At 50.5% G+C, this 14,385-nt stretch overlaps 2 protein-coding genes across 3 annotated transcripts in view; both read right to left on the reverse strand.

Moving 5' to 3' along the window:
- Window positions 1–2,223, reverse strand: part of LY6G5C (lymphocyte antigen 6 family member G5C) — a 5,668-nt gene extending 3,445 nt beyond the window's left edge. The window contains exons 1-2 of the mRNA XM_012804785.1: window positions 2,103–2,223; window positions 779–937 (exon numbers count right to left, since the gene is read on the reverse strand). Coding sequence (XP_012660239.1) covers window positions 779–937; window positions 2,103–2,223 — 280 coding nt within the window. The remainder of the gene's footprint in view (window positions 1–778; window positions 938–2,102) is intronic.
- A 6,036-nt stretch (window positions 2,224–8,259) lies between these two features.
- ABHD16A (abhydrolase domain containing 16A) overlaps window positions 8,260–14,385 on the reverse strand; it is a 19,416-nt gene continuing 13,290 nt past the window's right edge. The window contains exons 8-20 of one of the 2 annotated variants that reach the window (XM_003789013.2): window positions 13,993–14,107; window positions 13,792–13,893; window positions 12,776–12,839; window positions 12,327–12,376; window positions 11,855–11,978; window positions 10,586–10,690; window positions 10,317–10,380; window positions 9,572–9,628; window positions 9,362–9,424; window positions 9,137–9,213; window positions 8,955–9,053; window positions 8,812–8,858; window positions 8,260–8,599 (exon numbers count right to left, since the gene is read on the reverse strand). In XM_003789013.2, the coding sequence (XP_003789061.1) occupies window positions 8,516–8,599; window positions 8,812–8,858; window positions 8,955–9,053; window positions 9,137–9,213; window positions 9,362–9,424; window positions 9,572–9,628; window positions 10,317–10,380; window positions 10,586–10,690; window positions 11,855–11,978; window positions 12,327–12,376; window positions 12,776–12,839; window positions 13,792–13,893; window positions 13,993–14,107 (1,051 nt within the window). In that variant the 3' untranslated portion in view covers window positions 8,260–8,515. Of the gene's footprint in view, window positions 8,600–8,811; window positions 9,054–9,136; window positions 9,214–9,361; window positions 9,425–9,571; window positions 9,629–10,316; window positions 10,381–10,585; window positions 10,691–11,854; window positions 11,979–12,326; window positions 12,377–12,775; window positions 12,840–13,791; window positions 13,894–13,992; window positions 14,108–14,385 lie in introns of both variants that reach the window. The other variant, XM_023512905.1, reaches the window with a different exon arrangement.

Here is a 14,385-nt window from a genome sequence, read left to right on the forward strand (position 1 = left end):
ACTCAGAAGGCTGACAAATACGGGTGCAGGCAGCTTGAGGACAGGCCAGGGCATCTGCATCTCATCGTCACTGTGAGAGAGGGTGGAAGCCAGTCAGCTATGAGCTGAGGAGGGAAGAGGGGGTAGAAGTAGAGACAGGGTGAAATAGTGTCTTAGGGTTATGAGAACAAAACAAGACTTGAGGTGCAAGGCCAGGTGTGGTGGCTCATGCCTGTAATCCTAGCATTCTGGGAGGCTAAGGTGGGTGGATTGCTTGAACTCACAAGTTTAAAATCAGGCTGAGCCAGAGCAAGACCTTGTCTCTAAAAATAGCCAGGCATTGTGGTGGGTACCTGTAGTCCCAGCTATTGGGAGGCTGAAGCAAGAGAATCGCTCAAGCCCAAGAGTTGGAGATTGCTGTGGGCTGTGATACAACAGCACTCTACCTACCAAGGGCAACATACTGAGATTCTGTCTCAAAAATAAAACAAAAACAACACAAACAGTAAGCTGCTTTCTCCCATCATGGGCCCTCCCAGCCTTCTAAGCTACACTCCAAGTCTTTTTTTTTTTTTTTTTTTTGAGACAGAGTTTCATTATGTCACCCTCGGTAGAGTGCTGTGACATCACAACTCACAGCTACCTCAAACTCTTGGGCTCAAGCAATCTCCTTGCCTCAGCCTCCTGAGTAGCTGGGACTACAGGCACCCACCACAAATGCCTGGCTATTTTTCTGTTATTGTTGTCACTGTTGTTTAGCAAGCACTGGCTGGGTTCAAACCTGCCAGTCCCAGCTTACTGTTCTTTATGTGGAGAGTGATGCAACTGCTGCCAGCTGGTGTGAGGCAGATGTCAGATCCCAGAAGGCACCCCAACTCCTTGGTCTCTAAGAGGCATCGATAGCAGCGCAGGTATTTGGGGAACTGAGATGGTTTCTGATTGACAGGAACAATCTTACCTAGGAAACAGAGAAGCATTGGTCGCATCCCCACTCCCATCTTGCCTGATTCCAGGCAACACCACCATTCCTTTCCTGCCTGCTCACCTCCCCAAACCATAAAATCATCAATTCTTCAAAGCTATTTGGTCACCAGAAGCTTTGATCTTCATTGAAATCTCCACTCTCTGCTCTTATATCACCAGAGATGAGGAACTCATCAAGTAATTCACTCATTCATTCATTGAACACAAATTCAAAAGGCTAACGTGTTCAGCACCCTGCAAGCCTCTGAATTCAAAGGTTAGGCTAAGGCAGGCAATTCTAGTTCTGGGCCGCACTGTTAGAACAATTCTTCCTCTGTGAATGGTTTCTCAGTCCCCCACCCTCCTGGACTCTATTTTGAACATGCTTTCTTTTTTTTTTTTTTTGGCGGTTTTTAGCTGGGGCTGGGTTTGAACCCACCACCCCCAGCATATAGGGCCAGTGCCCTACTCCTTTGAGCCACAGGCGCCACCCTGAACATGCTTTATTAATCTGTAATATTTAGAAGTAAAAACATGACAGGAAGTATCACAGGACAGGAAGAATCTCTGTGTAGATAGGAGACTTCAAGCCAGCCCAAGGCCACATTCTTTGATTTTGGTGATCTTATCACCGGACAGATTTATATTAAACCTTGTCCACCAAGGCCTCCATTCTCCTCTTCCCTCCCCAACTACATGTGTACCTCTTCCTCTTCCTCTGGCCTTAGGCCCAGACCACACATAAATGAGTGCCCAACAAAGCACTTGGTGTGAGACAAATTCTTAACAAACACTGTTGATGGTGCTCTGCAGCCAAGTGAGGAGGCTATCAAGCTTGATTCGTTCAGTCTTGTGTTCTCTCCTGTGGATTCTGGTCTTGTCATACTCCCCAATCCTTCCTCTTCTGTTGCCCTGACTTTTGGAGAAGATCCCTTTAATATCTCCATTCAGGTCACTGCTGTCGAGTGAGACAGCTCTAGGGCTATTAGAAATCTCCCTCAGAATGAACATTAATCCATTAGCGGTCCCCAGGCACCCCATCTTCCCTCCTGCCTGGGGTTACCTGAGCTTCTTGAGCAGATGTACCCAAACACTTGATGGCTGTGGGTTTCACCATCCAGCAGGCCAGGAAGTCCTTCTGACCCCCTGGAGCCACTTACCAAACACCATGCTCATCATGACCAGCACTGTTAAGAGGACCATGCACAGGGCTTGGAGAGTTCTGCGGAGGCCCAAGGTCTCCAGATGCCGGTTCTCTGCAGGGCCTGCCATGAAATGCATGACTGCCCACTGGCCTCTAGTTTGGGCTTATATTGGTAAAAGAGAGATTGGCCAAGAGGAAAGGGAGAGGCAATACCAGTTCAGGGTGGAAATCAGTGCCAGACCAGCCAGAGAGACAGAGTGTCCTCACCCACACTCACTCTGGGGTATAACTTCCTGGCTTGGGAGAAAAGGCCTAACAAAGGGGAATGAGAAGGGGGAAATCATTCAATAGACATTTATCCAATTATTGCATCAGGTGTTGGGAACACAACAGTGCACAAAGTCCTTGCACAGGGTACAGTCTAGTGGGCAAGACAAGTCAACAGCAGTGGTGGGGCAGGGCAGAGTACTGGCCAAAGCACCTGGACAGAGGAAACCACTGACCAAAAGAATTCAGCACAGGAATAACATGATCAGATTTCTCTTTGTGAAAGATTACCATGGCTGCACACTGGAGAATAAGAGTTAAGAGCGGAAGCCAAGAAATAGGGAGCTATTCCTGAATCCAGTCACAAGGTGGCGGCCCGACCTAGCAGAAGAAAGGCATGGACTCTGGCGAAAGTGAATGACTCTGAGATATATTCAGAAGGAAGACCAGACAGATTTGGTATGAGGCTGAACGCAGACTGAGGGAAGGGGTCAGGCTTGCACAAGAGGGTGATTAATGGTACCATTTTCCAAGATGAGAAAGAGGTGGTACTATCGGGCATCCAAAAGCGAAGACACCTGAATGCCAGCGACACGTACTCAGCTGGGTGCCCTGTTGGGGTTCTAGAAACCCAGCACCTTCTCCTACTCATCTTTTCTTCTTCCCTGCCTACGCCCAGGGAGGGCCTGTGAGTCTGATCTCTGACGCCCTCGGGATCTAGCACTTCTCGTTCGCTCTCCGCGCCTGACTGCACCTCAGGCCTCCAGGAGGGTGCGGTGGGGCCTCCTGCCCACGCCCCGCTGTTCTCTGGGGGCAAACCTGGGAAGCTCACCTGTGCAAGTGGACTTAAGCGTCGGGCCCCTGCGGACACCCGGAAGCGGGCTCTGTCGTACCGCCGTCCATCTCAGGCGGATTCTGGAACCTGGGTCCCAGACATTCGCCCATTTCCTCTACCTGGGGAATCGGCTGGGCTCCCCTGCCTGCTCTATCCACACCTCATCAGGTCAGTCGCGGACTCCGAGAGACCCACCCAGTGCTTTTACTTTTACAGTTATTGGGCTCTGCGAGGTCCAACACCACCTATCCCAACTTCCAGCCTTAGAGGTTCGTGTGGGGCCCAGAAGTCCAGTTCCCTGCTACTGCCCAAACTATCCCGGGATCTTCGGGTCTCGAAGTGATGAAGGGGAAGACTAGAAGAAACACACTCCCACCAACAAAGCATCGGAAAGGAAGAAACACGAGAGAAAAACGCACACCACTGCGCTCCCCACAAGAGGCTTTTTTTTTTTTTTTTTTTTTGAGACAAAGAGTCTCACTTTGTCGCCCAGGCTAGAGTGCCAAGGCGCCATAACACAGCAACCTTTGGCTCAGCGATCCTCTTGCCTCACCCTCCCGAGTAGCTGGGACTACATGTGCCCGCCACGATGCCCGCCTAATTTTTCTATGGACTCTATTTTTAGTAGCAACGGAGTCTAGTTCTTGCTAGAGGTGATCTCTAACTCTTGAGCTCAAGAAATCCATCCGCGGGCGGCGCCTGTGGCTCAGTGAGTACGACGCCGGCCCCATATACCGAGGGTGGCGAGTTGGATGGAACCCAGCCCCAGCCAAACTGCAACAACAACAACAAAAAGAAAGAAAAAGAAATTCTTCCGCCTCGGCCTCCCAGAGTGCTAGGATTGTAGGCTAGGCGTGAGCCACCGCGCCTGCTCCCCACCCCCATTCCAGAGACGTGGAATGAATGAATTTTTTTTTTTTTTTTTGAGACAGTCTCACTTTGTCGCCCTCGGTAGAGCACTGTGAAATCACAGCTCACAGTAACCTCCAGCTCTTGGGCTTAGGCGATTCTCTTGCCTCAACCTCCCGAGTAGTTGGGACTACAGCATCTGCTACGACGTCCGGCTATTTTTTTGTTGCAGTTTGGCCAGGGCTGGGTTCAAACCCGCCACTCTCCGTCTATGGGGCCGGCGCCCTACTCACTGAGCCACAGGTGCCGCCTGGAATGAATGAAAGTTAAAATGTGTATTAGAGAAAGCCAGAGTCTAGAGAACTGGGGAGGAGCGCTGGCATCTACATAAATGTCTGCACGATAGAGTAGGGGCTCTCCTTTAAGCAAAGAGGGCAAAGGAAAAACAGGGTAGGTAACCTCAGAGCGCCCTCTGAATCCTTCCCTCGAAAGTAGCCTCAACTGTAAGGCCAACGCTAGGCGAGGCTGAGCTCCCGGAGGGGATCATCCTGAGAGGTCCAGGAGGGTTAGCTGTTATAGTGACTGTGAAGACACTGGTAGCGCTGAGGGGCGGGGTAGTATTCGGAGGAGGTGTGAAAGTCATTAATCCTGCCCCTGGGCCGGACGCGGTGGCTCAAGCCTGTAATCCCAGCACTTGGGAGACCAAGATGGGTGGATTGACTGAACTCACAGGTTCGAGACCAGCCTGAGCCAGAGCGAGACATCCCACCCCCATCTCAAAAAAATAGCCGGGCATTGTGGCGGGCGCCTGTAGTCCCAGCTGAGACAAGGGAGCTGGGAGGCTGAGGCAAGAGAATCGCTTAAGCCCAAAAGTCTGAGGTTGCAGTGAGTTGTGATGCCACAGCACTCTAGCCTGGGCGACAAAGTGAGACGCTAGGAGAAAAAAAAATCCTGCCTCTGCTTCGTTTCGCTCCATCCCAGTCCACGCGGCAGGGCGAAGCCAGCGCGCGAGAAAACACCTGAGAGTTAGTTTCCATGGTAATGGGTTCAGTGGTAGCTTTCCTAGGGTGAAGAGACGGGGCGATGCAATAGTCGCCGTGGTGACAGCTGCGGATGACAGTATCCCTGCTGAGAGCTAGAGGTAGGCTGCCGAGTGACGAAACAAAGGAGGTGGGGCCTGAGGACCGAACGGCAAATTAGGGAATGGGGCGTGGCAGGCGAGGGGCGGGCTGAAGATGTCGGCCAATGGAAGAGTGTTCTGCTGAGGCAGCTGCCAGAGACTACGGTCTGAAGAGCAACCAGACAGAGGTTGAATATAAATGAATGACTAGGTACCTAAGGGAGCCGGAGTGGCTTGTTGATTGGTTGGGTGGATGGGGGATCTGGCTATCCCTGACTCCTGGATTCCCATCCTCCAGAGCCTCCTGGGCCCTATACTCTCCAGTGCCATCGCTCATTTGTAACAGCTGCGAGAGAAACACATGCCCCTCCTCGGGGCTTAGAGTAAACCCTAAACCCAAACAAGCAGCCCAGAGCTCTGTGAAGCACCTCCCAACGGAAGCAGAGCAGCCCGAGCCTGGGTCAATGTGCTAGGGTAGGGTAAGGAAGGGCCCAGCCTGGGACCACCTCTTCCCAGGTTTTCCACTTAGCCTCTAACTTTGCTTTCAGCCTTCATCTCTTCACTGGCCTCACCTGGTGCCCAGTATAGCCGAGTCCAGAGCCCCAGCAGCTGTGGGGTGTGCAGCTCAACTAATCATCCCCTGGGAATTTGGGAACTTTGCTATATAGGATGAGGGGTGGCCCTACCCCAGGCTGGGGGTACTTCTGAAAACAAACCCAGCTTCTCCAAGCCTTATTAGGTGTGAAATAATCTGAAGTAGACAGAGGCCCCTAGGTGAAGTGGTCCAGAACTCACATTTTTATTTTTATTTTTATTTTTGAGACAGAGCCTCAAGCTGTCCCCCTGGGTAGAGTGCTGTGGCATCACAGCTCACAGCAACCTCCAACTCCTGGGCTCAAGCGAGTCTCCTGCCTTAGCCTTCCTAAGTAGCTGGGACCATAGGCACCTGCCACAACGCCTGACTATATTTTGGTTGCAGCCATCATTGTTGTTTGGCGGCCCAGGCTGGCTTTGAACCCGCCACCTTAGGTGTATGTGGCTGGCGCCTTAGCCACTTGAGCCACAGGCACCAAGCCACACATTTTTATTTTAAAAAAATTTTAAGGGCAGTGCCTGCGGCTCAGTGGATAGGGCACCAGCCCCATATATGGAGGGTGGTGGGTTCAAACCTGGCCCAGCCAAACTGCAACAAAAAAATAGCCGGGCGTTGTGGCAGGTGCCTGTAATTCCAGCTATTTGGGAGGCTGAGGCAAGAGAATCGCCTAAGCCCAGGAGTTGGAGGTTGCTGTGAGCTGTGTGATGCCATGGCTACCAAGAGCAATAAAGTGAGAGTCTGTCTCTACAAAAAAAATTTTTTTTTAATTATTATTATCATTATTATTGTTTTTTTCTTTTTTGAGACAGTTTCATTCTATCTCCTTGGATGGAGTGCCATGGCATCAAACCTCACAGCACTCAAACTCTTGGGCTCAAGCGATCCTCTTGAGCTACAGAGTAGCTCAGAGTAGCTGGGATTACAGGTGCCCATCACAGCACCCAGCTATTTTTAGAGACCAGGTCTTGCTCTTGCTCAGGTTGGTCTTGAACTCCTGAGCTCAGGTGATACACCCACCTCAGCCTCTCAGAGTGCTAGGATTACAACAGGTATGAGTGAGCCACCTTGCCCGACATGGAACCACATTTTATAAACCTCTCTCCTCACCCACTTCAGGCATTCAAGGCCCTCTTACGGCATCTACTGTTCTTTATACTATGCACAGGAAGATGGGGGAAAATGAAGCAATTCAACAGAGTCCCTAGTGTCCATGTCAAAGAAAGGGAGTCCTTTGTCTCCAGGTTGTAAGAGGTAGAACTGGGTGTCCCCTATTTGCACTTAAGGAGCTTCACTTAGCTGAACAAAACTTTAGTTTCCACCAGATTAACTGGCCTGTTGGATCTGGGAGGTTGAGGTTCAGAACCAGGCAGCTGGTCCCACAGCTTCATGTTCTACACTTTCCACCCTCTTTGGCCTCTGGAATGAGACAGAGGAGAGAGGCACTGGTGTCAGCTTTCCACCTGCTGTTTGCTAAATGTGAAGCATTCTGGAGCTGAGGTCACCACCCCTCTTCTGACCCAGATGTCACATCACCTGATAAATCTCAGATCTCCCCTTCTGGTGGAGACTCAGTAAGGAACTGCTAAGCTGATAGGGGAAGACACAGTCTCTGTCCCCAGGATTACAGAGGAGCTCCAGGTATTGGGGTTAGAGGAAGCACAGAAATTAGCCAGTGACTGTATCTAGGACATTAGAACATAGAACATACCCGAGGTAAGCAACTTGTTCAAAACAATGGGCCCAAGGTGGTCACGCTGCTAGTGTTTCATCTGGAAAGAGGATTCCAAAGGGAGAAGGTGGCTAAGTAACAAACTGATGGGGGGAAGGGAGAACTCATTCTGTTCCATAAGGTCCAAGGATTAGAAATAGGATGGAAGTTATGGAGAACCATTTCCTCAGGTTCAACCTAAGCATTTTCTTCTTCTAGAGCTGTCCACAAGGCAAAGTATGACTCTGAGGACATGAGTCCTTGCCCGTAGTCCCTGTTTGTTGCATTATAAAACAAAAACACTATAAGGTGAGACTTGACATGGACAGGAGGGTGTGCAGTGTTTCCTGCATAGGACATGGGGAACAGACCATTGTTTCCTTCCCATGGGCATAACAGGAGCTGAGCAAGGGAAATTGAGGGTACTGATAGTGACACCATGCAGGTTAGACCTGGAAATCAGATAACAGAAAGTGTTTTGTAAACAATAAATCTCAAGCGGGGCAACCATGGGCTCCTGGGCAATTACATGCAGGAAGAAATGAGGAAGGAGGGAGGGGCCAGGGAGGCTGCCCTGCCATGATAGTACTAGGCACACCAGGCAAGGGTGAGACTTGGGGACCCACTGCATGAGGACAGTTCAGGTTGGGGCTGAAGGCGTTGGGAGACACGGAGATGGGAAGGGTTAAACTGGCAGGGTGGAGTTGAGGTTTTCCAAAGACCAGCCTTTTGGAACTTCTGCTCTTCCCACTACCAGTTCCTGGTTCTCTGGACCCACAGGGAGTCACATAATTAGGCAGATAGTAGAAAAAATACCTTTTTATTAATTATTAGGAATAATCCATTCATTTAATGCAAGGTATGTGTTGGAGACGGTTAGGTACTGCCACATGGACGATGGGAAACGTGCAAGAGGAACAGTGATGAGAAGAGGGATGGCCCTCCATTTTCCAAAAACTATAAACAGTAACATGAACACAGAGAACCACAAATAGGAGGGTCTCCCTCATGTCTTCTCTCTTTGAATTCTTTAATAATGAGTCCCAGAGTAAGCCCTAGAGGTGCCACGGCATCTGGAAGTTCTGGGCTGGAAGTGGAGTGCAGTGTGTGGCCTCGAAGTTGTGCAGATGCTTCCGAGCCTGAGAAAAGTGGGGGGACACTATAGGAAGGATGCAGGCCACTATAGGTACCAGCAGCCACTAGACACCCTCCCAATCCCACCTCTGAACCAACCACCCACTTTATAAAAGCTGCCATTTCCAATGTTTACAAAGTGTACCCTGTCCCCAATCTCCCTATCTGAACCCCAGTCACTCAGACATCCTTCCCTGCTTCTCCCTCCTTAGCTCACCAGAAACAAAGCCAGCTGCCGCCGTCCATCTGCACTCATGTCCTCCCCTGTAGAGGAAATGCTCAAATACAGGCCAGCCATCTGGGTATTCACACCCCTTCTGGGTTCTTCCCATTCCCTCTTCTGCCCCAGGACATCCTTACCCACACTCCAGGGGAAGTCAGGTCCATGTTCTGCCTGGTAGGAACGGAGAACAGACAGACACCAGTCCTCCTCCACCTCCCATCGGCTGTAAACTGAGGCTGGACAGGGAGAGAGATGAGAGACTGTCAGCAGCCTGGCCTTGCTGGATCCCACCCCAAAGCCTCACCAGATCCCATGGTACCTTCCTCCAGCTGTGAGGAAGCCTCCAACCACTGCCTCACCACCCGGAGACCCTCTTCTGCCATCACACGGGGGTACCTATAGAGAGTACCAGGACAGGAGGTCAGGACTGAATTCTCATTTCTCATCCCTGAACTTTCCTCCCTCCTTCCTTGTTCTGGCAACAGTATTATGTGTGTATCTGTGTCCCACTCCCGCCGCCACACACACACACCCTGGCTCTCACCGATGCTGCAGGAGCTTTAGCAGGAGGTCATTGCCTCGGTTGGACATAATGTCCTCAGGAACCCTGGGAGCAAGAAGAATGTACCCTGGGTGGGGGCTGGAGGTTGGAGAGGAAGGGTGTGGATACTGGGCTCTTGGTGGGCAGAGGTGGAGTGACAAGTTCCTGGCCATCTCTGGGATATGGGGAGGGCAGAGGCTTCTAGGCACTCACGTGGTGGTGATGATTTCATCCTTGGTTCTCCGGACCAGCAGCACAGGGCCCTGGTACCTTCAGAGGACACAGCAGTGAGGAAGAAGACCTCAGAGGGAGACAACTGACAACTGGCCCACCCCCATCCCTACCCTGATAGCATTCTTACCCCTGCTACAGCAGGGCCTGTGGGCTACCCCTTTACCCAGGAGTGAAAATATTTGAATATTTGAGAATAGACATTGCTTAGAGTCTGGCTGTGCTGGGAGAACCCTGCTGTGCTAGGTATTCACCCTTTGGGTGGTAGATCAAAAGATGTCCAGAGTCTAAGGGAAGCTGGGAGGGGGTAGGCCAGCTGGGCTGGTGGCAGGGTCACTTACCGACTTGTATTTTATTTTATATATTTTGAGACTGAGTCTCTCTCTGTCACCTTGGGTAGAGTGCCATGGCATCATCAGAGCTCACAACAACCTCAAACTCCCAGGCTCAAGTGATCCTCTTTGCCTCAGTCTTGAGTAGCTGGGATGACAGCAGGGCCTGTCATGATTTCCCAGCTAGTTCTTCTCTATTTTTAGTAGAGATGGGGCCTTGCTCTTGCTCAGACTGGTCTCTGCACTCCTGAACTCAAGCAATCCACTAGCCTCAGCCTCACCGAGTGCTAGGATTACAGATGTGAGCCACCAACTTGCATTTTAGTACTAAATTCAGCATATGAATGCCCAGAAAATGGGGCGTTAGCAGATGCCAGACACTGGTCTACCCTCACCTGCACAGCTGCTCTGCATTGTTTAGATTGAGATGTTGCCTCACAGTCCTGGTCACCAGGCCCCCTAGAGTGGAATAAAGGTGAGAGACAGTAGAGACAAAACTTTTGCCCAACATAAAAGTCCCCACTGTTCATAGAGAGAAAATTGAGATAGAAGAGTCCTTCTGTTTCTCAACAATAGGGCACCCTATTCCCACCCATGGAAAAGAGAACCATCCTCAGTTAGAACAGCTCCCAGTTCCAGCCCACCCCTCCCTCACTGCACTCACTCCAGCTATCCGGCATGACCTTCAAGGCCAGGGGAACCAGGTCATCGAAGGAGGCGTCCAGGATCACAGCACTAATGTCTGGGTAAGACATGGCTGCCCATGTGGCTGGTACCAAGACAGAGAAGAAGGGTGAAGACTGGGAGGGGCTCCTCCCCACCACCCCTCCCTGTATCCCGTTGACGCTACAGGTTAACACTGTCCTCCTACTATTTTTTTCCCCCACTGAAGACAATGGCATGGACTAATGGCATCATCATAACTTACTACAACCTCAAACTCCTGGGCTCAAGCCATCCTCCTTCCTCAGCCTTCCAAGGAGTGGGAATACAAGTGCCTGCCATGACACCTGGCTAATCTTTTCTTTTTCTTTTCTTTTTTTTTTTTTATTTTTAGTAGAGAAAGGGCCTTTCTCTTGTTCAGGCTGGTCTTGAACTCCTGACTTCAAGCAATCTTCCCACCTTGGCCTCCTAGAGAGCTAGGATTACACAGGTGAACCCTGGTACTTGGTTAACTATGGGTTTTTTTTGAGATGGAGACTCACTATATTACCCAGGCTGATGTCAAACTACTCCTGGCCTCAAGTGATCCTCCTGCTTTAGCCTCCTCAGTATCCCCCTACTATGTTATCTGCTCGTTTCTCTTTAACCCTATGTCAGTTGGCCAAGGCACTACCTGGAGAGGTAAGGGAGAGAGCCCTGAAGTACACTGAAGATACCAGGGAGAGGAAACATTAACTTTCCCTGATCCTGCCACCACAGAACCTGGGTCTACTTTTCATTTTAATGATAGGGCACAAGGGTAGAAGGGAAGGTAAAGAGTAACAAATAGGGCTCAGCGCTGGTGGCTCAAGCAGCTAAGGCGCCAGCCACATACACCTGAGGTGGCGGATTCAAATCCAGCCTGGCCCGCCAAAACAACAATGACGGCTGCAACCAACAAATAGCCAGGTGTTGTGGTGGGCGCCTGTGGTCCCAGCTACTTGGGAGGCTGAGGCAAGAGACTCGCTTAAGCCCAGGAGATGGAGGTTGCTGTGAGCTGGGATGCCAGGGCACTCTACCCAGGGGGACAGCTTGAGGCTCTGTCTCAAAAAAAAAAAAAAAAAAGAGTAACAAATAGGATACCTTCTTCCAGGCCTACTCAAGAGATTCTACTTCCTCCCTCTTCTTTCTTAAGCCTCCACCCTACTCTGGGACCACCAGCACATTTTCCCACCTTAGGGTGGGGAGGCATGAATGTATCTACAGTAGGGGGTGAAAGGGAGGCTAGTACCAGTGAAGCCGCCAATGGACCAAGCGTAGATAACAATGTCCTGAGGCTGGAAGCCCAGGCGATGGATGGCAAACTGGACTACCACATCCATGGCATTGGCCTCGTTCTGAGGGAATGGCACCCCCTGTAGGACAAGGGGCAAAGGTAGGAGTGGGTCAGTACCAAAGTCTGGCTTACCAGCTACCTGCACCTTCCCAGGGAACCCCTCCTGCAGCCACATGCAATAGACAGAGATGGTGTAAAAGCATAGCAGGAGGAACTGTTCTCTCCAGAAGACAGACATTTACAGTAAGATCCACCTCCTCGGCTCCTGCCAATCCCCACTGCAAGAAAGGGGGTGTGGCATCCCAGTGTGTGTGTGAGGAGGGGAGTGGGAGGCTCCCACAACAGTGTACATCTTCTTTCCTCCATCTAGTGGCTGGCCAGAGGGACAAATATAATTCAGGAAAACAGAGGGACGCCTGAGTCTCACCGTGCTTCCAGCAAAGCCTGGATGATTCCAACCCAGGATTGAATATCCAGCTGTAATACAGAGGGAGGAGGGATGAAAAGTTCTCTCCAGCCCTGAGGGAAGAAAAGCAGAAGGCCCCCATCTCCCCAACTCAGAGACATATAACTCCAAACCTTCCCAGAACAGGGAGATATCACCAAAGGTTCTAATTCCATGATGCCCCAAGCTGAGGCAGAAGGAGAGATGTATGACTTTGTGGGGTTTGTGTGTGGAGAGGCAATGGAGACCTACTTATTAGTGAAGGATGTAAGGTTATCAAAGCAAAAGGGGTGTGGACTTTTCCCCAAAGGTAAGAAACTCAAATCAAATCTTACACAGGACAAGTAGAGGCTGAGGAAGGTTAAGATCAGTGTGGGAGGGACATTCTGTTCCAGGGGGCAGAGAATAGAGGGCTGAGCCCAGGGCCCTACCTTCCAGGGGTGTGGAGACGCAGCCCACCTCATAGAACCCTGCATTCCCCTCGCAGCAGATCACCTGGGAAGGAGGCAGGAAGGAAGGGCTGGGAAGGAGCCAAGTTGGGACTGAAAGCTGGACAGGGAGGACAGCCTGTGAAGAGCTTTGCAGGCAAGAAGAAAGGGCAGGTTCCTGTTCTCTCTCCTGTTTCCCCACGCGCTCTCATTCTCACCAAGGGGAATGGGAACTTCTCATTCCACAAGGTCCATAAGATGAGAAGCAAAGTGGTTGCAAATGCTTATCAAACTGGGCCCTCAAAGGAAGATGACTCAAGCTGAATTGCTCAATCACCCAGCACAGTGTTGTTCTTCCTTGGAAGACCATGAGGCAGGTATCTCTCAGGAATGGGACTATGGTTATTTTTTTCCTTTATAGTTTTTAGGTCTATTTGTTCTGTGACTGTTTCTGTTGTGTGGTATGCTGACTGCTTTCCCTCTTCCTCTTTGGGTCCCAGCCTCATGGTCAAATAAGCTCTAATTCCATGGTGCCCCAAGCTGCAGTGACTTGAGTGAACTTTCACAGCAGATGGGCAGTATCCATTTAAGACTAGAATCCAGCTCCCAAGAATCCAGCACTCACTTAGTGCTTTTTCCAGGCTGTTTTAGAGGCAGATGACTTTGGAGCCAGGCTGCCTAAGTTCAGAATACTAGTTCTAACACTTACTGTCTGATCTGGGAAAGTTTTTCTATGCCTGTTTCATCTGTAAAATGGGCTAACAGAAATAGGACCTATCTTGCAGGATTGTTGTGAGGATTAAATATTCGCCTTGCACATGGTAAGTGCCATCTAAGTGGTGACTACTGTGATTATTATATTTTGATCCTTGATTTCAAGAAGTCTTTAGGGTGGAACTAGGAGATGAGATTATCCCCAGTTGTGGATCCTTAAGGAAGATGCTTTAAGACTGGGGTCCCCAGAACCTCTATTGCCTTCCCCCTCATCCTCCACTTTTAGGCTTTCTTTTCCCTCTCACCAGCTTCTGTCCTTGGGGCTCAGCTGTCCCCCGCCGGTCCACAAACATGGTATCAATCTCATTGCCATCACAAGCCAGCAGCTTTGCCCGACGGCCATTACACTGAGTTGGGGAAGACACAATGGCCAGGTTGAGGGGCAGGAGGCCAAAACCCTGGCAGGGAGAAGGATTAGTGGTGGTGGGGTGACAGGGGAGCCTCACCTCTTCTACCAGTCGGGCCTGGCCCTGCAGCAGAACAGGCATGAGGGCCTTCTGAAGCAGGTACACAGAGCCTGGATACAGCATCCGGCGCCCCAGGGTGTGTGCCACCAGGTAGCTGTGGGGAACATAGGTTAACAAACTCCTAATCCCAGTGGGGTCCAAGGACTGAGCTCGGGATGGCCCCAGCCCTAGCACTCACAAACTTTGGGGCCCAATTTACCCTGGACTGTCATAGCTTCACTTTTCTCTAAGGACTTAATTAATATATATACCAGGTTGGTGGTTTCCAACTTTTTCTTACTTCAGTGATTTTCAACCAGTGTGCATGCAAATGTTTCAAGATCATCAATTAAATTATTTTCTTTCTTTCTTTCTTTTTTTTTTTTTTTGGTA

This window comes from Otolemur garnettii, unplaced genomic scaffold (assembly GCF_000181295.1).
Source record: "Otolemur garnettii isolate 467f Iridium unplaced genomic scaffold, OtoGar3 scaffold00031, whole genome shotgun sequence".
Taxonomy (NCBI): domain Eukaryota; kingdom Metazoa; phylum Chordata; class Mammalia; order Primates; family Galagidae; genus Otolemur; species Otolemur garnettii.